We start from the raw sequence: 25538 nt of genomic DNA, 5'->3' as shown, positions 1-25538 counted from the left end.
ATCAGGAGGAATAGACTGAGGAAAGAAAGAAGGGAAGCAAGGATCTCAAGAATCAAGCTTAAGGAACTGGAGTTACAGAGGGCATCGGCAGAGGAGTCGGACAATAGGCAAATACTTCAGAGAGAGCTCGATCGTCTCCGAGCAGAATTTCAAGCAGAGTTGGACAAAGATCTAAAGGAAAAGTGGGACACTAGTAAATTACAACAGTTTGCTTATGGCGAGAAGTGTGGACGCCTCTTGGCATGGAAGGCCCGAGCCGACAGAACAAGAAACCAGATAGAAAGCTTGGTTTTATCGGGTACAGGGGAAAAAACTAACAAGGATGACTGTATCAGAGAAGAAGCAAAGAGATATATGCAGTCTCTTTATGGATCTAACTCCTCTGGGGATAAGCAACAAGCAGAATCCTGGTTTGCAAATGTCCAGCTCCCTAAGTTATCTGAAACTGACTGTTCTTATCTTGGCTCAGAAATCAAAGAAGGGGAAGTCAGGGCTCAGATGTCAAAAATGGATAAGGGCAAAGCCGCAGGCCCAGACGGGCTCCCAGTGGAGCTGTTTAAGACCGTTTTAGAGCAGATCATAGGGATTCTGACCTTATTATTTAACGAAGTCCTACTCAGGGGTGGACAGGTCCCCAGGTCATGGGCGGAGGCAACGGTTACATTATTGTTGAAGCCGAATAAGGATCCGAGCAGGATTGAGTCATACAGGTCCATTTCACTTCTTAATGTTGATTATAAGATATTCGCGGGGGTATTGGCTACGAGATTAGCAAAGGTAGTAAAAACTGTAGTACATTGCGACCAAAGGGGCTTCATCCCAGATAGGCAGCTCAATGAACTGACCTTTCAAGTGGTGGCTGCAATCGATGTAGCTCAAGAAAAGAAACTGCCTTTGACCATAGTAGCTGTAGACGCGGCGAAGGCATTCGACCAAGTTGACTGGAACTATTTGTGGCTGGCGATGGAAAAATTCGGCTTTCCGACGAACTATATAACAGCAATTAAGCTTTTATACTCAGACCCAACAGCAAAGGTCCTAGTAAATGGTTCTTTGACAGAGCAGTTTCATATTTCCCGAGGCACTCGTCAGGGATGTCCCTTATCCCCCCTTTTGTTTGACTTGTATATAGAGCCTTTCGTGTGTTTATTAAGAGCCGATCCTATAATTAAACCTTTTAAGATTGCGGAAGTGGAGTTTAAGTTTGCTTTGTACGCAGATGACCTGTTAATGTATACTGTAAATCCGGATGAGGCAATCCCTAGACTATTAGATCTTGCAATGGGGTTTGGTGACATTTCGGGGTATGCTATCAATGCTGAAAAGACGGAAATAATGGAATGGAACCAGCAGTCTAGCTCGTTAGGGAAGAAGAATAAAATGAGGTACCTGGGAATCCACTTGGTTAATGAGATAGATGAAATCCCCAGAACTAATCTAGAAAGGGTCATCAAGGATACAATTGCTTTATTGCAACGCTGGTCATCTCTGCCTTTAAACATATACGGGAGAGTGAATCTCCTGAAAATGATAGTGCTCCCTAAGGTCACTCTTCTATTTAATGCCATCCCATTATCCTTTCCAGCACCCTTAATTAAAAAACTACAGGGAAAACTGGGCTCATTCATTTGGAATGCCAAAGGCCCTCGCATAGCGTGGAAGAAATTAAGAAGGGGTCTCAAGACGGGAGGACTCGCCTTTCCAGATTTAATGCTGTATTGCCACGCTTTTCATTTTAAGCATTTTAGAATTATGGCGGGTCATTTGGACCAATCATCAATGGGGCTGCTATTTTCTGTACTGTTAAAGGAGGTTCCTCAGGGCTCCAGTTTTTTTCTTTATAAGTTTGGAGACCCAAAATTTTTTAAAAAAGTGAGGTTGAAGATCTTAAGGTCAGCCTTGAAAAACTGGGTATTCGTAAGGACTAAATTAAATATCACCTATTACGCACCACAGGCACCCATATGGGACTCACCAGGCCTCCCAGCTTGCCTTAATGATCAACTGTCACTACCTTTGAAACAGGCAGGGCTGCAGAGGTGGGGAGATCTGCAGGGAGATGGCCAACTTTTAAGCTGGGACGCATTGTACAATCTAACTAGGGGGGCCCTGACGCGGTTTAAATACTATCAATTGTCAGGCTGGTGGACAACGAGATCTTGGTCACCTAATGATAATAACCCCCCTAACCCTAAATTTGATGCGGTAGCTAGAAGGGGTAAGTGGAAAAGCCAAATATCTTTTTGGTATTCGGCAATGTTAGAAGGGGATGATGTGACGGAGATTGAAATCAGTAAATTATGGTGTAACACGCTCACCCCGACTAACGGGCCTCTTTTGGATTCTTGGCGCGATTCCTTCAGGGTGTTGAATGCCATAATTAAGCCGGCTGCGTTGAAAAGGAATCATCTATTCACAATGCACAGGGTCTATATAACTCCGAAGAAATTGGCAAAATTTTCAAATATGAACTACAACTGCCCAAGGTGTGGCCTCTTGAAAGCCGACGATGTTCATATGTTTATGGATTGTCCTGATTTAACGGAATATTGGGGGAAGATAAAGGAATTTCTGGAAGAAGTCCTCTTAATGCCTATAGCACTCCCAAGGTTCACAGTCATGTTTGGGCTAGTGATGAACTATCAAGTTAATGATCTTTCCACCAAATTTGTATTTTTCATCATCCTTTTAGCAAGGCGCGAGATCTGCAGGGCTTGGAAAGATCCAATTCCCCCAACCTTTGCTAATTGCCTGAAGCAGATTATGTTGACTTGTAAATCAGATGTGGCATGCGATCCCAGAAGCTTGACGAATGTGTGGGCAGCCTTGGTGGCATGGCAAGAACGATGATTGGTTTTCCAATGATTTGTCTAGAGCCCTGCTGGTTCCCCGTACTCCTAAGTAGCAAAGGGCGCACACGGATCGGCGAAAGAAAAGGAGTTTGGAGGGGAAGGGAGTGGCTACTTGAGGGTGCGGGCAAACCAACTTGCATCAGGCCAAACCAACGAGGGTCAGGATAGAACGGCCAGCAGTGCATGGAGGAGCCAGTGTCCCATCAAGAGTTCCATCTATGATATATGAGGATTACCAAAAAAAAAAAAAAAAAAAAAGTGCTGATATCTGATCCAAACTTTAAAGGTCGCCATCAGCTTCTGCACTGACAATTTGACGTGGATTTGAGCTTGAGTTGCAGTGTGTGATGGTATGCAGTCCCTTCCAGGGCATTAGAGCTCAGAAAGGGAATTAAAAGTTTCATATCATAGTACTGCCTGGAGTTCGTGGGTACTGCTGATAACACTAACTCTGTGATCGCATCGTACAAAAAACTATGGCGACAACAAGAAGCTTTAAAATATGCCACAGATAAATTCACCAAGTTCAGACATAATTAAGCAGTGGTCTAAACCTCCTTAACTAACAGGAATGTTTGCGACTTGAGCTAAAACTAGGTTTTGCCGAACAGATCACCTACATTTCTTTAGTTTGGTAGCCCTTTTCCTCATCCAGTCGATTTGTATTGACTTTGCTTTCAAATACTCAATGTAATGTAAATATGTCCAAATAGAATGTAAACAAACAATCCTTATTTCTGCACTTTTCCTAATGTTGATCCTTACTCTGGTTACCAGTCCTCTCAAAACCTTTCCATTAAGTTTTGGAGTCATCTTCTGGCTGATAAGGGTGTTGTTACTGGGAGCGGCTTAAAGTTGCCTAATTTAAAAAAAATATATATAAATAATTTAAATATTTCATATTTTCAAAGATCCCTACTTCAGGTCAAGTGCTTGTAAAAATAGGGGTACCTGGTGTGGTGATTAGTACTTTCTGTTTTACATTTACACACATTAAACTTCAATATTATTAACTTATTTTCCCCACAGACCTCTGTTCATCTTCTCCTATTCCAGCACCAGTCATGAAGCTATACTCTTACATGCTCACCCTAGCCGACTTCTCGATCCATGCTTTCACCAGTTTAAATGGATGACACCCAAAGATCCATACAAGCTGCCCCAGAAAATATCAAGTGTTGCAAAAGTGAATATATGAGTAATAAATTCCCTATCTTTCCTTCCAAAGAGGGATCCAAGTGCTTAAGAGTTCTTCTATCTCTCCCCATCTCTGCAGGATGTGAACGACAACCCCCCTGTCTGTAACCCTGCGTACTATAAGCAAACCATTTATTCCACTCTGGGCAACAATGTTCCTGTTACCACAGTCATGTGCACAGATGTGGATGCTACTGCTAACCTCCAGTACTCGATAACGAACGGTAATCTCGCTGCCTCACCAACTTGATTATTTAATTGGGATTGATTGAGGCATCTCTGATGAGGAGAGTTTAGATGTTAAAAAAAATCCTTAGAAGGTAAACTGATGTGTGGGGGCAGAAAGTGGAAAGTCTGCAGAAGACCATGTGTGGAGATTGGCCTACAACAATAACAGTTGATCCTAGAGATGTTCACAAACAGTAAATCATCATTCATTTATCCTGCTTTGTGTAAAAACAGGAAACATGAATAACCGATTCTTCATGAATGGGAACCAAGTGAGGTCGAGGAACCTATTCTCATTTGATCCTTTCGCTCTCCTGGATCCCACAAGCTTCGACCTCCAGATTGAAGTTACAGATTTCAGATTTACAAGGATGGTGCTTGTCCGGGTCCACGTGGTGCCCTGGACCACCACAGTCCCCACAACAAAAAGTGTGAGCCAGGTAAGTTACTTGGGCTCCAATTATTATTTGCTTATGGTGTTGTTTTTGCTGCTTTTGCAGCTGCTACTTTTGTACAGTTGTTGTTATCATTTTAGCTGTTGTTTTTGCTGTTTCCGGTGTTAGTGGTACTTAGGCCATTTCTGCTTCTGTTGAAGTTACTGTTGCTGTTTTTATGGCTAGATTTGCTGTTGTTCTTGTTTGTATTACCAATTTTGCAGCTGTGGATACTGTTTTTGCTGTTGCGGCTGTCTTCACAACTTCTTCCCATGCCGCTGTTGTTTTCCTTGTTGTTGCTGCTGCTAATATTTTTTCTGTTGATTGTGCTGCTGGTTTTATACCGGTTGGTGCTGTTGCTCCGTTTCTCTCTGCTTCTGCAGAAGTTGCTGTTACTGTGGTTGCTTTTCTTGCTGCTTAGACTGCTGATTTTGTTTGTTACTACTGTCTCTGCTGTTGTTTTCCCTTCTGCTGTTTTCAGTTCTTGTGAGACTGCTGTTTACCTGCTGTTTCTGCTGCTATAATGTTGGCTGTTGATTCTGTTGCTGGCTTTGCTGCTGCTTTTACAAGTGATGGTGTTGTTGCTCCTCTCATTTTGTTTATGCAGCTGATGCATTCAATCTAATCCCCACATTTATGAAGTCATGGTTGAATTTAGCTCTGCTAACCATCACAATTCAGTAGCTGCCTCCAACATTAGAACAGAGATCTCGCTGCAGATTAAAAAGTGCTCATGAGCAATTTACAGTGATAAATGGGATGCTGAATACCATAGATGGCACACCCACAGCTTGGGTCACGCATGTGCTGCATGGTCCTCCCATGCTCAGGGAGCATCAAGAGCTGTACACTTGTGTAATTGGGATCACTAGTAGCCACGGCTGTGAACACATGGAGCATGCTAACAGAGTAACACATTTGGCTGTGAGGAATTATCTGAAGAATGTCCATGGGCAGGTGTGTCCCTAAGCTCTACATCTTGCCCTGGGCTCGATTTCTAAGGATGCTATCCTATCACTCTAGGCTGGAGCATAAGACTGATGTGCATATGCGAAGAGCCCCCTCTGTGTGCAGCTATCTCCTAGGAGCGGAGTCAGTCATTGGTTCATATGCAGCCTTGGAACAGCACCTGCTTGAAAACACATGCTGTGTTGTGCTCTGTTATATGAACAGAGAATTGTGCTGCACGTGTTTTCATTACATTTTTGTTAATGAAAGATACATGTGCCAAGCATGAGCATCAAAACCTGGCTCTTCGAGCAGTAGCAGTACCCTCCCCCCTCCCTCCTCCCAGCGCCTTGAGACCCTCGCGGGTAAGTAGCGCGCTTTACAAGTTCCTTTATTGATTGATTGATTGATTAAAGTAGAAAAGTGCAGCTACACTTCAGTGGATGGCTGCCACCTTAGCTGTCCCACAAGTACCAGGAAAAGCAGAAACCTCCATTTTAAATGGTGGAATACAGTCTCTGATGTCCCGAAACACATACTGTTAATTTATATAATGTGAATATATTCCTGGACAGTTCATCTTGTCTGTTTTTCTTGTACTCTGGTATCTTTTAGAAATTTTTGGAAATTAATTTTAGGTTCATGAACCATACTTTAAAATATAAAGCAGTGTCATACTATAGAAGCATGTTATCAATGTGTAAGCAAGTGAATGCAAAATTAACAGAAAGAGACAAATAAACATCGCTGTCAAAAATTGAATTGATAAAAAAAATCCCAATTTTTAAGAATGGGGCCCTGGTTTCTGTAACTTACTCACAGTGGCAGGGCCTATTTTTTCTCCCAAGAAGTCAGAACATGCACATGGCATAATCTATAATGTGAAAAGAGGGAGTCGCCCCAGCTAAGGGCCTAAGTTCTGAAATGTTAGAGAGCTGTAGGGTTGTAATGCATAAAAGGGCCCTCTTTCTTCCTATGTGAAAATTTGAATAGAAATCCAAGAAACTTTAAGAATACCACCAGATGTGCTTTCAAGCTACCAGGATAACTTAATGAATTAGGGTTACAGGAGATATGCGCAAAATCCACTTTGCATTGAAATATCTGTATATGGGACCATATTAGATTAAGGGTCCTGTGGACACAACGAGGGTGTGTGTGCCCAACTTCTGCATCCCTGGGGCACATTGGTATTACAAAAGTAACTGAAGACACTTGTGCAGCTCCTTCTCTAATACAGATATCGCTGGTGCACGTATTGCGCCAATGCTATGTTAAGGTGGTGTTCTATTATTTGCATGGGGGTGTGACCCCATTAGCTCTGATCCTGCGCTGTGTTATGTTAGTGGATGCAGAGGCAAAGAGGCTGCCACAAAGAGGTGGTAGACAGTCTGTGTGCTGTCTGAGGGTGCTATCCCTAGAGGTGGCAGAGGGGGTCCCAGCATCCCTCAGAAACCCATCTGCAGGCGGGTGCAGTCACTCATTGCACCTACCTAGGTGGATCTCTCTTTCCCTTTGAAGTTCAAGCCTGGTTGTCGTCTGCTATCTGAAAGACAGGATAACTGCTTTAAACAGCTGCTCTGCCTTTCACTAATCCACTGCCCCCAGGGCAGCTGCAAGTTTGTGGCTGGCCTGGAGGCAACACAGTGTGTGTAAAAGTGTGCACTACCGCGGCCTACACACAGTGCAACTTGGTAAAAGTGCACCGTGGAGCTGTCCGGAGCAGCGCGCCCTTTCTATAATACAGCCCCAGGTGGATTCGTCTCATTCATTTGCCTTAGAGAGGGCCTGCATCAGAAGTTCTTAACCTTTCGACTTCAGCAGAACCTCTCTGAATCACTACTGGAAACCGGGGACCCACGCATAAGCAATTTCTACAATTTGAACCAGAGCTGGACTGGCCTTTTGTGATTGGGCCTAAAGAAGAGAACATATCAGGCATCACCAGAATGCCTAAAAATGCCAACCCAATGCTTATTTTGACCACAAAGTTATAAACAAGTTATAAACAAAATGCAGAAACAAGTATAGATCAAACAATAAACAAATTATGAAATATATTATATAAAAAAAGCACTCATCTAAATTTTAATTTTAATGGAAGGGTTGGAGCTTTTCAAAATAGAAAAAGCGATATGCTTGACCCTAGCTTATCACTTTACCTTTTTTGGCTTCTAGTGCATGCTCTCTCTGTCAGCGCAGACCAGTGCTTGAATTGGGGCCACCAACTGTCCATACTGGATTCTGTTTGGTATGTTTGCTCTGCTCCCACGAATCAAGATCAGGACACTAACTTAATCTTTAGGTCCCAAATTTATATTACTTCACATTTACAGCGCCGGGACACCTCCTAGCGCCGGGACACCTCCTCGAGAGGTAGCTGTTCGCGCTGTATAAAATCCAGTATTATTATTATTATTATTACAGGGCTTTTTAAAAAAAAAATCAGATTTCAAATTTGTCTTATTATGGTTTTATACTTTAATAATCTGGTAATAAGATTTAATTTTCAAAACAGTTGTGGGCACCCTTAGTAGGTGTTGCGGACCCCAGGTTAAGAATCGCTGGCCTAAATCATACCTTGAGGTTCATCTGCTCATCTCTGCCCCCTCATGTACAGGGATCAGGCAAACTTCCTATAGGATAATGTAGATACTCCCAGTAACTGCGCACTTGCTGTTGCTTTTTAGTTGCTGCAAATATAACATTTTGTTACAAAATATTAGAACAATTTGTAGTGTGCAGGTAGGCATGTTTCACTGATAGGTGAAACCTCACAATTGTGTCTAAACAATGTAGAGCAGGAGGCTCAGCAATACTCAGGGCAGCTTCCCTGACGATGAGCTGAGACGTGAAACGCACAGGGGCTGTGAAGGGAAAAGAGTTTAAGATCCATGGAGAATTAAAGAAATTAACATCATACATATGAGTCAACTTTAGGTATGTCCTTCCCTTGTTTCTTCCTCCTGTTTTGTTTTCTTCTGTTTCTCCTCCCTCCTCTTATGGTCCAACTTCCCTGGTTGTGCAGTATTTTCAGCATTTTGTTTTCAGGCTGCACTTCTCTCTACCTTCTCTCCCTTCTCATTTTGACTATCCTGAATTTTGCTCTACTCTCTCCCTTCTTCTTTACTCCTGCACAATATTCCACTCTGGTTTCTATTTTCTTTCTTTCTAAACTCTTCTTTTTCATCGCATATTCTCCTTCTCTTTATCTGTTCTTGTCATGAGTTACTACTTTTGCTCTATTTATCCTGTGATCATTGAATTGTTATATATGCTATGTCTCTGAATGTAATTTCATGGAATGTCAAGGGTATTAATTCCCCAATTAAGCGTCAACGTATTTTATCGCACCTTGCTAAATTGGATGTTGACATTGCTTTTCTCCAGGAAACCCATCTTTCTGATTTAGAGTCTGCTAAACTCCTTAGAGGTTGGGTGGGCAAGGTCTTTTATTCACAAGGTGATGGTAAACGAAATGGGGTTGCAATTTTATGCCGTAGATCTCTCCCTTTCACGGTCATTTCCCAAGAGTCCGATACTAATGGTAGATGGACACATGTCAGACTATCACTTAAAGGTGTTCCAATCTCTCTTCTTAATGTCTATGGTCCCACCAACGGTGAACCCCTTTTTTGGGCTGAATTTTCTTCATGCATTACCCGATTCATGGATGACAATTTTATCCTAGCTGGAGACTGTACCCAAACCCCTAGATCCATTTATAGACAGAAAGTCAGTTGTCACCTATGTCCCCACCAAGCCACACAAACTTTTCTCACAAGCTATATCCCAACATAAGCTTGTCGACTCTTGGCGACTTTGCAACCCGACTTTACGGGAGTTTACCTTTTACTCTCCGTCCCATCGTTCTCAATCACGGATTGATTATACTTTTGTCTCCCATAATCTTACTCAAACATTTACTTCAGCTGAGATTGGTCCAATTTTACTCTCGGACCATGCCCCGGTTATGGTAAGCCTTGATGTCATCCCTAAGATTGATGGGCCCAGGAGATGGCGTTTCAACAATACCCTCCTTTTAGATCCCAAATTCTCCACTTCATTTATTGCCTTTTTTGATGAATTTTTCCTGCTTAACGATATTCCGCCCATTTCAAAACAAACAGTCTGGGACGCTTTTAAAGCTGCTGCACGCAATTTTATTATAGGATATGTCGCAAAAAAAACGCAGGGCTGCCCGTCATTTCACTAAACGTCTCCTTCAAGACATTAAGCGATTGGAACACGCCTATTTTTCCTCCCATTCCCAAGATAGTCTGACAGCCCTGGTTGCTGCTAAGATTAAATTCAATGAGAAATCGACTGAGGATGCCTCATTATACTTGCTTAAATCCAGCGCTAAATTCTATGGTGATAAGAATAAAGCCGGGAAAATCCTTGCTAATTATTTGAAAGTCAAGCACAACAAAATGAATATTGAATCTGTTTTTGACACCAATGATCACTTACAACACAAAGATCCTGATATCCTTGCTACATTTTCCCGCTTCTATGAGACCCTATATACCTCCGACACTCACCCTTCTCTACCCTCCCTCACACAATTCTTCTCCACCATTCAAAAACCCGAACATTTTCCTCTGGATCTCTCCTCTTTGGAGGTTGATATCTCACAAAAAGAATTGCTTATGGCGCTTCAACGTCTTAAACTCAGTAAAGCCCCAGGTCCAGATGGTTTCACTGTTGAGTTTTTTCTTCATTTCTCCAAGTTGTTAATCCCTAAATTGCACTCCCTTCTTAATACTTTTGTCGAATTAGGTGCCTCTTCAGGAACCTTTTCGGACGCACATATTTGTCTAATACCCAAGCCTGGAAAAGATGTGCAATACTGCAAGAATTACAGGCCTATCTCCCTTGTCAATATTGACTATAAAATCTTCGCTAAGGCAATGGCGATTAGGTTGGATCACCTACTCCCTGATCTCTTAGGCGAAGAACAATCTGGTTTTGTTAAGGTTCGTCATATTACTGATAATACCAGACTTTTATTCAATATCCTATAGCAAACATCTCGCCTACAACATTCCCTTGCGGCGATTGCCCTAGATGCCGAGAAGGTGTTTGATAGGGTCGAATGGCCTTATCTATTCCACACTCTCGGTTGGTTTGGCTTTGGCCCTAAATTTCTTTCCCTAGTCTCATTGTTATATTCCCATCCTCGAGCTGCAGTTTATGCTAACGGCCAAATCTCCCCTTACTTCGACCTTGGCAGAGGAGTTCGCCAAGGTTGCCCCCTTTCACCTTTCCTTTTTAATCTTGCTTTAGAACCTTTCCTGTCCAGGCTCCGCCAAAACCCCAACATTCATGGCTTTCAGACCACGGAATCTTCTATTAAACTTGCTGCCTACGCCGATGACATTTTACTTTTCATCTCGAATCCCACTACCTCCATTCCTGCTTTCTTAGAAGAAGTACAGACCTATTCATCAATTTCAGGTTATAAGCTCAACAATGATTAGTGTGAGATCTTGCCCTTAACTAAATTCACATTTAAACCTGATTTTAGTGCTTCTAATTTTGCATGGAGTCCCTCACACATTAAATATTTAGGATTACACATCACCCCTTCCATTTCTGACACTGTTTCACTCTGCATGACTAAATGTACTCAGTAAATATCCGATCTCACATCCAGATGGCATCCTCTCTATTTGTCTTGGTGGGGTCGTTTAGACACCATTAAGATGATGTTATCCCCCATTATTTTATATACAATCTCTAACATCCCTGTTCCTATCCCAGTTAAATTCTTTAAAAAAATCAAATCTATCTTATCTTCCTTCCTTTGGCATAACAAAAAACCCAGAATGTCCCTTGCCAGGCTTACTCGCCCCGTGTCTGAAGGTGGAGTTAACTTTCCAGACTTCCCAGCCTACCAGAAGGCCTTTTTGTTACGTCAAGCCTCCTTATGGTTACAAGACCCTGATTCCCCGTGTCCTCTATGGACTAAGGTTGAGCGCCTTTTTCTTTTTCCGTTCTCCTTCGCTGAATACATCTCATTTTCCCGCAAACCCTCCTTGATTCCCTCTCCCATTCACAGATTTACTGTTAAACTCCTCTTATCCTCTAATCCTCCCCCTCCCACTAGTGTTGCTGACTTTCTCTCGTCCACTATTTGGCATAACAAATATCTTTTAATTCGTTGTAAGCCCTTTTATTGGAAATCTTGGAAATCCAAAGGACTGATCTGGATTTCACAACTCTTTTCCCATTCCTGCCTTTCCAAACCTTACGCTCCACCTTTGATTTGCCCTTCTCTTTTGTTCCTAAATACCACATACTCAAAGCTGCGGTTATGGAGGTCTACACAAGACTTGCACAGGCATCTTCCTCCAACATTCCCCCTGACCTCACTTTCCAACTTCACTCTGTTTTACGATCTGCCCCTAATGCCTCTACTCTTTACAAGCATCTTCATGCACTAACACACCAGACCTAAGTCCAAGGTGGAGGAGCAGTGGGAACATGATCTCTCCACATCTTAGCCAGTTTCTTTTTGGAACAAGATTTGGATAAAGGTCCGTAAAACTTCCAGAGCGGCGTCCTTGACGCAGTCCTTGTTTTTCATTTATAACAGGCTGCTCCAAACTCCCTATGTCCTTAACAAGCGATTTCCCACCACCCCAAATGTTTGCTGGTCCTGCTCCTCGCCTGATGCTACCCTGTTTCATATGTTATTTCTCTGCAAGCATGTACATGATTTTTGGTTACAGGTTTGGGCTCAAATTAATGTAATTTTTCATACTTGTATTCCCTTGTCTCCCTCTCATCTCTTCTTGGGTAGTCTTTCCCCTTGTTGGGAGGGGACTGATCTCTATATCCGTATTGTCGATCTGCTATTGGCTATTGCATTTCAACAGATTACTGTTAACTGGAAGACCTCTTCTGCCATTTCCTTCAAAGCATGGTGGTATAATGTTTGTCATAATCACAGGCTTGATAATGCATTTGTTTTCCATGCTCAAATGGCAGCCAAACGTGCAGATCTTTCGCTTCCTATTACAATGTATCTAGATAATTGTACTATTCGTTCTTTCTGCCCACAACCTGTTCAGCAAGAAGTATCCAAACCCCCTTGATTCCCCCTGTCATTTCCTTTCTATTTTAATATCATTTTCTCTTGCATATCCCTATTTACATCTGCTTTTTTGTTTGATCACTTTGCTATTTTCTTTTCATTATTGTTGCTCATGATCAATTTATTGCTGTTATAGTAATTATGAAATTTATTCTGTTCCCTCTCCCTTGTTTTCCCTTCCCTTACCCATTCTTGTTCGACTCTTTTGTTACATTATATACTGATACCTTCTATATTATATTCAATAAACTTTATTGAACTTAAAAAATAAATATGAGTCAAACGCAGCCGCGTCCCGTGCAGGTAAGAGCGGTCGGGACGGGTGTAGGGGGATTTCGACAGACGACGATGACGACGTGGGAAAATGTATTATTTATTTAATTTCCCCTCGTGGTCATCTGTTGAATCCCCCCAACCCAGCCCCACCGCTCTTACCTGCACGGGCCGCGGCTGGTCCGCTCTTACCTGCACGGGCCGCGGCTGGTCAAACGAAGGACCATAACGAATGGTTGATATTAAGCAAGGGACGCAAGGAACGCAAAGATTTCCTTTATTAGCGACTTTAAAAGAACAGGATTCAAGTCTACATATTCGAGTGGAATTGCAGTATTGTGGTGCCCAGCCTGTTACTGAGCCCCTGGCTTGATACTGTATAGATACAACTTATAGAAGATCATGGGTCGCACTCCAACTCCACCCACCAGCGGGTGAACCCCAGGAGCATCATGGTAGATGCAGTTTATAGCGAGTGCGCTATTTCGAAAGTTCATGTGTGAAAGCAAGTTTGCAGCACCAACTCTGGACACCGGTGTTTCGGAATTGTTGTTCCTCATCAGCAGAGTGTAGGTCGGTCAGGGGTTTGCTGTGCAGGCTGCCAAATGTTCTCAGGTTGATACCTCTCAAGGCGCGCGGGTGCGGGATCCGAGCTCGTCAGCTCTTAGCTCGAGGGAGCCATATTACTGAAGATCATGGGTCGCACTCCAACTCCACCCACCAGCGGGTGAACCCCAGGAGTATCATGGTAGATGCAGTTTATAGCGAGTGCGCTATTTCGAAAGTTCATGTGTTAAAGCAAGTTTGCAGCACCAACTCTGGACACCGGTGTTTCGGAATTGTTGTTCCTCATCAGCAGAGTGTAGGTCGGTCAGGGGTTTGCTGTGCAGGCTGCCAAATGTTCTCAGGTTGATACCTCTCAAGGCGCGCGGGTGCGGGATCCGAGCTCGTCAGCTCTTAGCTCGAGGGAGCCATATTACTGAAGATCATGGGTCGCACTCCAACTCCACCCACCAGCGGGTGAACCCTAGGAGCATCATGGTAGATGCAGTTTATAGCGAGTGCGCTATTTCGAAAGTTCATGTGTTAAAGCAAGTTTGCAGCACCAACTCTGGACACCGGTGTTTCAGAATTGTTGTTCCTCATCAGCAGAGTGTAGGTCGGTCAGGGGTTTGCTGTGCAGGCTGCCAAATGTTCTCAGGTTGATACCTCTCAAGGCGCGCGGGTGCGGGATCCGAGCTCGTCAGCTCTTAGCTCGAGGGAGCCATATTACTGAAGATCATGGGTCGCACTCCAACTCCACCCACCAGCGGGTGAACCCCAGGAGCATCATGGTAGATGCAGTTTATAGCGAGTGCGCTATTTCGAAAGTTCATGTGTTAAAGCAAGTTTGCAGCACCAACTCTGGACACCGGTGTTTCGGAATTGTTGTTCCTCATCAGCAGAGTGTAGGTCGGTCAGGGGTTTGCTGTGCAGGCTACCAAATGTTCTCAGGTTGATACCTCTCAAGGCGCGCGGGTGCGGGATCCGAGCTCGTCAGCTCTTAGCTCGAGGGAGCCATATTACTGAAGATCATGGGTCGCACTCCAACTCCACCCACCAGCGGGTGAACCCCAGGAGCATCATGGTAGATGCAGTTTATAGCGAGTGCGCTATTTCGAAAGTTCATGTGTTAAAGCAAGTTTGCAGCACCAACTCTGAACACCGGTGTTTCAGAATTGTTGTTCCTCATCAGCAGAGTGTAGGTCGGTCAGGGGTTTGCTGTGCAGGCTGCCAAATGTTCTCAGGTTGATACCTCTCAAGGCGCGCGGGTGCGGGATCCGAGCTCGTCAGCTCTTAGCTCGAGGGAGCCATATTACTGAAGATCATGGGTCGCACTCCAACTCCACCCACCAGCGGGTGAACCCCAGGAGCATCATGGTAGATGCAGTTTATAGCGAGTGCGCTATTTCGAAAGTTCATGTGTTAAAGCAAGTTTGCAGCACCAACTCTGGACACCGGTGTTTCGGAATTGTTGTTCCTCATCAGCAGAGTGTAGGTCGGTCAGGGGTTTGCTGTGCAGGCTGCCAAATGTTCTCAGGTTGATACCTCTCAAGGCGCGCGGGTGCGGGATCCGAGCTCGTCAGCTCTTAGCTCGAGGGAGCCATATTACTGAAGATCATGGGTCGCACTCCAACTCCACCCACCAGCGGGTGAACCCCAGGAGCATCATGGTAGATGCAGTTTATAGTGAGTGCGCTATTTCGAAAGTTCATGTGTTAAAGCAAGTTTGCAGCACCAACTCTGGACACCGGTGTTTCGGAATTGTTGTTCCTCATCAGCAGAGTGTAGGTCGGTCAGGGGTTTGCTGTGCAGGCTGCCAAATGTTCTCAGGTTGATACCTCTCACCTGAGAACACTTGGCAGCCTGCACAGCAAACCCCTAACTGACCTACACTCTGCTGACGAGGAACAACAATTCCGAAACACCGGTGTCCAGAGTTGGTGCTGCAAACTTGCTTGAAAACACGAACTTTCAAAATAGCGCACTCGCTATAAAACTGCATCTACAGTGATGCTCCTGGGGAACACCCGCTGGTGGGTGGAGTTGGAGTGCGACCCATGACTTCCAGTTAAATGGCTCCCTCGAGCTAAGAGCTGACGAGCTCGGATCCCGCACCCACGCGCCTTGAGAGGTATCAACCTGAGAACACTTGGCAGCCTGCACAGCAAACCCCTAACCGACCTACACTCTGCTGACGAGGAACAACAATTCCGAAACACCGGTGTCCAGAGTTGGTGCTGCAAACTTGCTTGAAAACACGAACTTTCGAAATAGCGCACTCGCTATAAAACTGCATCTACCGTGATGCTCCTGGGGTTCACCCGCTGGTGGGTGGAGTTGGAGTGCGACCCATGACTTCCAGTTAAATGGCTCCCTCGAGCTAAGAGCTGACGAGCTCGGATCCCGCACCCACGCGCCTTGAGAGGTATCAACCTGAGAACACTTGGCAGCCTGCACAGCAAACCCCTAACCGACCTACACTCTGCTGACGAGGAACAACAATTCCGAAACACCGGTGTCCAGAGTTGGTGCTGCAAACTTGCTTGAAAACACAAACTTTCGAAATAGCGCACTCGCTATAAAACTGCATCTACCGTGATGCTCCTGGGGTTCACCCGCTGGTGGGTGGAGTTGGAGTGCGACCCATGACTTCCAGTTAAATGGCTCCCTCGAGCTAAGAGCTGACGAGCTCGGTTCCCGCACCCACGCGCCTTGAGAGGTATCAACCTGAGAACACTTGGCAGCCTGCACAGCAAACCCCTAACCGACCTACACTCTGCTGACGAGGAACAACAATTCCGAAACACCGGTGTCCAGAGTTGGTGCTGCAAACTTGCTTGAAAACACGAACTTTCGAAATAGCGCACTCGCTATAAAACTGCATCTACCGTGATGCTCCTGGGGTTCACCCGCTGGTGGGTGTAGCTGTAGTGCGACCCATGACTTCCAGTTAAATGGCTCCCTCGAGCTAAGAGCTGACGAGCTCGGATCCCGCACCCACGCGCCATGAGAGGTATCAACCTGAGAACACTTGGCAGCCTGCACAGCAAACCCCTAACCGACCTACACTCTGCTGACGAGGAACAACAATTCCGAAACACCGGTGTCCAGAGTTGGTGCTGCAAACTTGCTTGAAAACACGAACTTTCGAAATAGCGCACTCGCTATAAAACTGCATCTACCGTGATGCTCCTGGGGTTCACCCGCTGGTGGGTGGAGTTGGAGTGCGACCCATGACTTCCAGTTAAATGGCTCCCTCGAGCTAAGAGCTGACGAGCTCGGATCCCGCACCCACGCGCCTTGAGAGGTATCAACCTGAGAACACTTGGCAGCCTGCACAGCAAACCCCTAACCGACCTACACTCTGCTGACGAGGAACAACAATTCCGAAACACCGGTGTCCAGAGTTGGTGCTGCAAACTTGCTTGAAAACACGAACTTTCGAAATAGCGCACTCGCTATAAAACTGCATCTACCGTGATGCTCCTGGTGTTCACCCGCTGGTGGGTGGAGTTGGAGTGCGACCCATGACTTCCAGTTAAATGGCTCCCTCGAGCTAAGAGCTGACGAGCTCGGATCCCGCACCCACGCGCCTTGAGAGGTATCAACCTGAGAACACTTGGCAGCCTGCACAGCAAACCCCTAACCGACCTACACTCTGCTGACGAGGAACAACAATTCCGAAACACCGGTGTCCAGAGTTGGTGCTGCAAACTTGCTTGAAAACACGAACTTTCGAAATAGCGCACTCGCTATAAAACTGCATCTACCGTGATGCTCCTGGGGTTCACCCGCTGGTGGGTGGAGTTGGAGTGCGACCCATGACTTCCAGTTAAATGGCTCCCTCGAGCTAAGAGCTGACGAGCTCGGATCCCGCACCCACGCGCCTTGAGAGGTATCAACCTGAGAACACTTGGCAGCCTGCACAGCAAACCCCTAACCGACCTACACTCTGCTGACGAGGAACAACAATTCCGAAACACCGGTGTCCAGAGTTGGTGCTGCAAACTTGCTTGAAAACACGAACTTTCGAAATAGCGCACTCGCTATAAAACTGCATCTACCGTGATGCTCCTGGGGTTCACCCGCTGGTGGGTGGAGTTGGAGTGCGACCCATGACTTCCAGTTAAATGGCTCCCTCGAGCTAAGAGCTGACGAGCTCGGATCCCGCACCCACGCGCCTTGAGAGGTATCAACCTGAGAACACTTGGCAGCCTGCACAGCAAACCCCTAACCGACCTACACTCTGCTGACGAGGAACAACAATTCCGAAACACCGGTGTCCAGAGTTGGTGCTGCAAACTTGCTTGAAAACACAAACTTTCGAAATAGCGCACTCGCTATAAAACTGCATCTACCGTGATGCTCCTGGGGTTCACCCGCTGGTGGGTGGAGTTGGAGTGCGACCCATGACTTCCAGTTAAATGGCTCCCTCGAGCTAAGAGCTGACGAGCTCGGTTCCCGCACCCACGCGCCTTGAGAGGTATCAACCTGAGAACACTTGGCAGCCTGCACAGCAAACCCCTAACCGACCTACACTCTGCTGACGAGGAACAACAATTCCGAAACACCGGTGTCCAGAGTTGGTGCTGCAAACTTGCTTGAAAACACGAACTTTCGAAATAGCGCACTCGCTATAAAACTGCATCTACCGTGATGCTCCTGGGGTTCACCCGCTGGTGGGTGTAGCTGTAGTGCGACCCATGACTTCCAGTTAAATGGCTCCCTCGAGCTAAGAGCTGACGAGCTCGGATCCCGCACCCACGCGCCTTGAGAGGTATCAACCTGAGAACACTTGGCAGCCTGCACAGCAAACCCCTAACCGACCTACACTCTGCTGACGAGGAACAACAATTCCGAAACACCGGTGTCCAGAGTTGGTGCTGCAAACTTGCTTGAAAACACGAACTTTCGAAATAGCGCACTCGCTATAAAACTGCATCTACCGTGATGCTCCTGGGGTTCACCCGCTGGTGGGTGGAGTTGGAGTGCGACCCATGACTTCCAGTTAAATGGCTCCCTCGAGCTAAGAGCTGACGAGCTCGGATCCCGAACCCACGCGCCTTGAGAGGTATCAACCTGAGAACACTTGGCAGCCTGCACAGCAAACCCCTAACCGACCTACACTCTGCTGACGAGGAACAACAATTCCGAAACACCGGTGTCCAGAGTTGGTGCTGCAAACTTGCTTGAAAACACGAACTTTCGAAATAGCGCACTCGCTATAAAACTGCATCTACCGTGATGCTCCTGGTGTTCACCCGCTGGTGGGTGGAGTTGGAGTGCGACCCATGACTTCCAGTTAAATGGCTCCCTCGAGCTAAGAGCTGACGAGCTCGGATCCCGCACCCACGCGCCTTGAGAGGTATCAACCTGAGAACACTTGGCAGCCTGCACAGCAAACCCCTAACCGACCTACACTCTGCTGACGAGGAACAACAATTCCGAAACACCGGTGTCCAGAGTTGGTGCTGCAAACTTGCTTGAAAACACGAACTTTCGAAATAGCGCACTCGCTATAAAACTGCATCTACCGTGATGCTCCTGGGGTTCACCCGCTGGTGGGTGGAGTTGGAGTTGGAGTGCGACCCATGACTTCCAGTTAAATGGCTCCCTCGAGGTAAGAGCTGACGAGCTCGGATCCCGCACCCACGCGCCTTGAAAGGTATTAACCTGAGAACACTTGGCAGCCTGCACAGCAAACCCCTAACCGACCTACACTCTGCTGACGAGGAACAACAATTCCGAAACACCGGTGTCCAGAGTTGGTGCTGCAAACTTGCTTGAAAACACGAACTTTCGAAATAGCGCACTCGCTATAAAACTGCATCTACCGTGATGCTCCTGGGGTTCACCCGCTGGTGGGTGTAGTTGTAGTGCGACCCATGACTTCCAGTTAAATGGCTCCCTCGAGCTAAGAGCTGACGAGCTCGGATCCCGCACCCACGCGCCTTGAGAGGTATCAACCTGAGAACACTTGGCAGCCTGCACAGCAAACCCCTAACCGACCTACACTCTGCTGACGAGGAACAACAATTCCGAAACACCGGTGTCCAGAGTTGGTGCTGCAAACTTGCTTGAAAACACGAACTTTCGAAATAACGCACTCGCTATAAAACTGCATCTACCGTGATGCTCCTGGGGTTCACCCGCTGGTGGGTGGAGTTGGAGTGCGACCCATGACTTCCAGTTAAATGGCTCCCTCGAGCTAAGAGCTGACGAGCTCGGATCCCGCACCCACGCGCCTTGAGAGGTATCAACCTGAGAACACTTGGCAGCCTGCACAGCAAACCCCTAACCGACCTACACTCTGCTGACGAGGAACAACAATTCCGAAACACCGGTGTCCAGAGTTGGTGCTGCAAACTTGCTTGAAAACACGAACTTTCGAAATAGCGCACTCGCTATAAAACTGCATCTACCGTGATGCTCCTGGGGTTCACCCGCTGGTGGGTGGAGTTGGAGTGCGACCCATGACTTCTAGATACAACTTATATACAGGCCTTTTTGTCTCTCGCTGGGGAAGATGAGACTTGGGCCACTTGGAATGCCATTTGTAGGAGCTAGTTTGTGCACACCTCTGCCTGTGGATAAAGTTCCAGGGGTAAATTACAGATTGGGTTGCCAAGTTTCTTAAACAAAGGCATCAAGGCTTGAAGACCTGTGTTTCACTAATGTCCATGGGCCAGTATTGACCTTGGACAAAGGCAGGAGGCCTCTTCTAGTATCTTAACTCACCGTGTGACTGGACAGCTTTATTGTGATTGCTCAGACATGCCTGTAACTTCCTTTACTCCTTCTTAATCCTTCAGATTTGGGGCTGGCTTTAGGGCAGTGAGGCTAGTGCGGCTGCCCCGGGCTCTGCCATGTGGAGGGGGATGCTAACCCCAGGGGGGGGGGGGGAGGCGCTGTTTTTACAGTAATTTATGACTGGAGAGATGAGAGGCATTTTGTGCCCAGTGGTAGTGAGAGTATCTGAGGAGGCGGTCATGGAGTGTGGGGGCACCAAACATTATTGTTGCACTGGGCACCACCAGCGCTAAAGACGGCCCATCTCTTCCATTTAACCATCAGAATCTAATCCAACCGCAAGACTTCTGACTTGGTGATATGAAGCAAGCGCCCCCAAGCGACCATCTGCCAAAGCCTCCTGAAATTTAGTGGTCTGCTGTATTGGGCATTCCTGGGGCAGAATTACAGAAAGTGTTTCAGGTCAGAGCTGGCATTTGCGCCCGCTTCTTGCACCGCTGGAGCACCTTGAATATATAGAAGGGGCTTCAGATTCTTGTGTGGCGCCTTCTTAAATGTGGATCGCACCTGCGCACATCTTGCATTGACTAATCATGGAGGGTGTTCCTCATTTGCCTTTGCAGATGAGGGAACACCTTGCCTTTGTACTCATTTCATATTACAGATGTGGGAACAGAGGCAAAAAATCTGGCAGGTTGTACACTGCCTGTGTGCCACATAGTGGTGGTGCATAATCAGTGAATCCCCAATGGGCACCCTCAGGGAGGGAGGCACGATGGCAAACGGGACCCCCGGGAACTCTCCTGCAGGCTGATGTAATAATGTACTGCACCCGCCTGCAAGGGGATGCCTTTTCCTCTCTTCAGTGAGAAGCATGTCAACCTCTAGTGAAAGACAGAGTTGTGGTTTCAAACTGTGGACTTTCCTTCATTATCGCTGCCTTCTCAGGGCAGACATGCACTGTCAAAGATCGAGTCTAGTCTGAGATCTACACATTGTTTTGTAATCGGGTGTGCTGTCTCAGTCTGCACTGGGCACACCTAACTCATGGTGTGCTGCAGTGCAAACAAGGACAGTGGGTCTGATATGTAATGTTGGCATTGGAACATTTCCTAATCTCCAACAACCCTGGAGCTAACCCTGCTCCTGGTTGGCCTTCTATGATTCTCCTCCCAGAAATGTTAACATGCCTCCACACTGCTTTGTCCACTTACCCAATACCATCACTTGTCAAGCACCTTGTCAAGCAGTCCCACGAGGCCATCTCAAACTTATCTTCACAGTCTCCTGTTGCTCCTACACAGAACTTAGGCGTCCAATCCTCCTCTAGGCTGGGTCCTATTACACTGCTAGGAAGAAACCTTGTGGCAGGGCACCTTCCAAAAGCAGACCTGTCTGCGTCCTAGCACCACAATGATGTCTTACAAGAATAATGGCTGACCTTGCATCTCGCCTCTACCGGTGATTCTCCCAGATAAAGACAGTCTTGAATCAGGTATGGTGATTTTCTTCTGCCCTCAGATATCCTCAAAACCAAGATGTTCAAAAGCCATCAATGCTTAAGTATACTTTAAAATACAGAATGCAATTAAAAAACACATTGAAATGTCACCTGTAAACATGCATATACATACAGTGCCAACCCCAAGCGAAGGTGCAAAAAGGTGGTAGTGGTACCCCTAGGGGTGGATCCATATGCTCGCTCTCCCAAATGCAAATCTCAGTTAACATTTTCAGCTCCAAACACAAAGATCTGTCATTTAAACTGCAACGGAGACAGAAAAATTAAAAAATGATGACGGTCCCCTCCATCTCTGCTCAGCTTATCCCGTCCAGGTTTTTACAGCTTAGTTTTCCTGCCCCCTTTGACCGCCTGTGACAATGAGTGACAGCAAACCAGGGGCGATGGTTCCACACACAGGGAACGGGGGCCTGGGCAAGTTCTCCACACATGCTAAAATGCAGCTTGCATCGAGAAGATGCGAAGTGCGCATGAATAATTGGCCGGGCCAAACAGTCATGTACTCTTAGGAGCGGGCAAACCACTCCTCCCCTGCTCCTCTCTCGTTGGAGCAGCCCCACCCCAAACGCAAAGCTGCAGCAGAAGAAAACAAACAATTATAATAACGCAAGTTATTATCATTTTATGTTTCCTTTACTTCACTGCTGCGAAGCAGTGGGTCGAGGCTACGCCGCCTTAGCAGTGCAGAGGAGCTGCCAGTGGAAACAAGGTTAAAAGTTCTTCCTGAGTCCCAGTGCTTAATTTGTAAATAAATATTATATGTTTATTTGCACAAAATGTTTCTTTGGATGCTGCCTCCCATTACCTCCTTTGACCAGGCAAGACGCATAAATCTTTCATAGCGCTCAGATTAGTCGCGCATTTCAGGCTAATAGCTTCGAACTTGTGTATAATTTTAAAATACTTGTTTTGTATTTAATTTAATGGTTGCTTTACATTTACCTTGTTTTTAGCGCCCCTCACTTGCTCCATAATAGTTTGATCACCGCATTTTGCGGGTCCTTCTTCCCTCGGTTCTAATTAGGCAGCGCCATATTGGGGGTAATTTTGCACAGCGGCGCCATTCAGGGCAGCGTGCTAGGCGGCGAGAACCCAGAAAGCTACTTAAAGCGGGCTGATTTTGGGAGCAGAACCTTTGACCAGGCAAGACGCATAAATTTTTCTTAGCGCTCAGATTAGTCGCGCATTTCAGGCTAATAGCTTCAAACTCGTGTATAATTTTAAAATACCTGTTTTGTATTTAATTTAATGGTTGCTTTACATTTACCTTGTTTTTAGCGCCCCTCGCTTGCTCCATAATAGTTTGATCACCGCATTTCGCGGGTCCTTCTTCCCTCGGTTCTAATTAGGCAGCGCCATATTGGGGGTAATTTTGCACGGCGGCGCCATTCAGGGCAGCGTGCTAGGCGGCGAGAACCCAGAAAGCTACTTAAAGCGGGCTGTTTTTGGGAGCAGAACCTTTGACCAGGCAAGACGCATAAATCTTTCATAGCGCTCAGATTAGTCGCGCATTTCAGGCTAATAGCTTCGAACTCGTGTATAATTTTAAAATACCTGTTTTGTATTTAATTTAATGGTTGCTTTACATTTACCTTGTTTTTAGCGCCCCTCACTTGCTCCATAATAGTTTGATCACCGCATTTCGCGGGTCCTTCTTCCCTCGGTTCTAATTAGGCAGCGCCATATTGGGGGTAATTTTGCACGGCGGCGCCATTCAGGGCAGCGTGCTAGGCGGCGAGAACCCAGAAAGCTACTTAAAGCGGCCATGCCTACGCGCAGCGTGAGCACGCCGGAGTCACGCCAGAGTTCAGCCCGTCTGTGCCGTCCGTGCACGGACGGGCCCAGGGGCCAGGACTCATGGTCGGAGTATCACATACTCTTCGGATACCCTGCATCGGTTACACTCTAATGAGGTGAGGTTAAGTCCGAGTACTATCGGCAAGTTAAAAGATATACATATTCTAAAACTCCCTAAGGCGAGGTCCAATTTTAGTCAACCTTCGTTGAAGGTTGTGAGCTTGAACACACGATCTCTCCACAAGCATCATCTTGAAATTTTTACTCTTCTTCAAGAGGGAGATATAGATATTTTAACTTGTACTGAAACATGGCTAGATGGAAATTCAGTACCGGACATCATAGCAGCTCTCCCTAAAGAATATGACGCAGTCTGGCAAAATCGTGCTAACATCTCTCGAGGTGGAGGAGTCGCAATTCTATTTAAGAAGCACTTGAGAGTTGAAAATTTAATAGCGGAATCGGTGGATCTGGCAGATCTACTTGGAGTAAAGGTTGTTTTTAATAACTCATGTTTTGTGATTCTTACAATCTATCGGCCCCCTAACTCTACGCTAGCATTTAACGATCTTTTCGCCCCCATTATATCAGATATCTGTACCAGATACCAAAAGGTGGTGGTAACCGGTGACTTTAATCTACACTGGGAGAAAATTCTTAAAGACTCGGTATCTCGACAATTGGAGTTCTTTATGTCCTCAATTGGCTTGAAGCAGCTGGTAGAAGGTCCCACGCATAACAGGGGACACACGCTTGACCTCGTTTGGACCTCGGACCCTGAGGTGATCATTCAAGATATCCTACCCTGTGTTTGGTCGGACCATTATCTGATCAATTATATTATCCCTATCAATGGGAAACCTCTAACCCAAGCCCCGAAAATGAAGAAAGTTCGCCAATGGAAGAAGGTTGATCTACAAACCTTGACAGGCACTCTTCCACATTGCATTAACCCTCTCAGCGGCAATCTAGATCAGGATTATATTAATTTAACTCAGAATCTAACTCAGGCGATCGATCAGATATCCCCGGAGAGGCTACAAAAAGTAAAAGGGCTGGGGAAAGGTGCGCCGTGGTTTACCCCTCCTTTGAGAGAACATAAAAAAGAGCTTTGTCGTGTGGAAAGGAGTTGGAGGAAGACAAAGGAGGAAATTGATTGTGAACAGTACAAAACTACATTAAACGCTTATAAGAAACTTATTCTGGCAGCAGAAGCAGAATACTTTGACACCCGCATAAAGCTGGCGCACAATGTTCAGAAAGAAACTTTTAACATCTTGACAGAATTGACAAAAAAAACGGTCAACACTGATACAAAGATGGATTGTAACACTTTCCAACAGTACTTCTTAGAGAAGGTGGAAATTATTCTTTCTGAGATCAAAAACAACACAGTAAATGGGTTTATCCAGTCGCAGAATGTTGAAATTCCTCAGGACTGTATCATCTCAAGCTTTCCCGAGATCGATTCCACAAAGCTTGAGCAACTAATGAATAGCATCAAATCAGGGTCACCGGCTGACCCCTGTCCCCCCAGGATCTTCCGGGTGGCGCGTCCCATCCTGGAAAATCACATTGTCTCCTTTCTCAATATGTCATTGTCGAAGGGCTATCTTCCATCTAGTCTTAAGGAGGCTCGGGTCAGACCTCTGATAAAAAAAACGGGAGCGGAGTCAGCAAATCTAAAAAACTTCTGACCGATCTCCCAATTACCATTTGTATCCAAAATCTTGGAACAACATGTGCTGCAGGATCTTCCTTCTTTTTTGAAGTCTCACAACCTTCTCCATGGGCGTCAGGCAGGTTTTCGGGCACATCACAGCACCGAGTTAGTGATGCTCTCGGTGCTAGATGAGCTTAGAGGCATGGCTGACAGTAGGAAACCAAGTGCC

At 46.1% G+C, this 25538-nt stretch overlaps 1 protein-coding gene across 1 annotated transcript in view; it reads left to right on the top strand.

Moving 5' to 3' along the window:
- Positions 1-25538, top strand: part of LOC147692578 (cadherin-related family member 4-like) — a 256491-nt gene that overhangs the window by 217064 nt on the left and 13889 nt on the right. The window contains exons 12-13 of the mRNA XM_086939538.1: positions 4129-4273; positions 4512-4717. Of these exons, the coding sequence (XP_086795664.1) occupies positions 4129-4273; positions 4512-4717 (351 nt within the window). The remainder of the gene's footprint in view (positions 1-4128; positions 4274-4511; positions 4718-25538) is intronic.

This window comes from Lissotriton vulgaris, chromosome 9, assembly GCF_964263255.1.
Source record: "Lissotriton vulgaris chromosome 9, aLisVul1.2, whole genome shotgun sequence".
In the NCBI taxonomy this organism is placed as follows: Eukaryota; Metazoa; Chordata; class Amphibia; order Caudata; family Salamandridae; genus Lissotriton; species Lissotriton vulgaris.
This window is presented reverse-complemented; position numbering and strand designations above follow the sequence as displayed.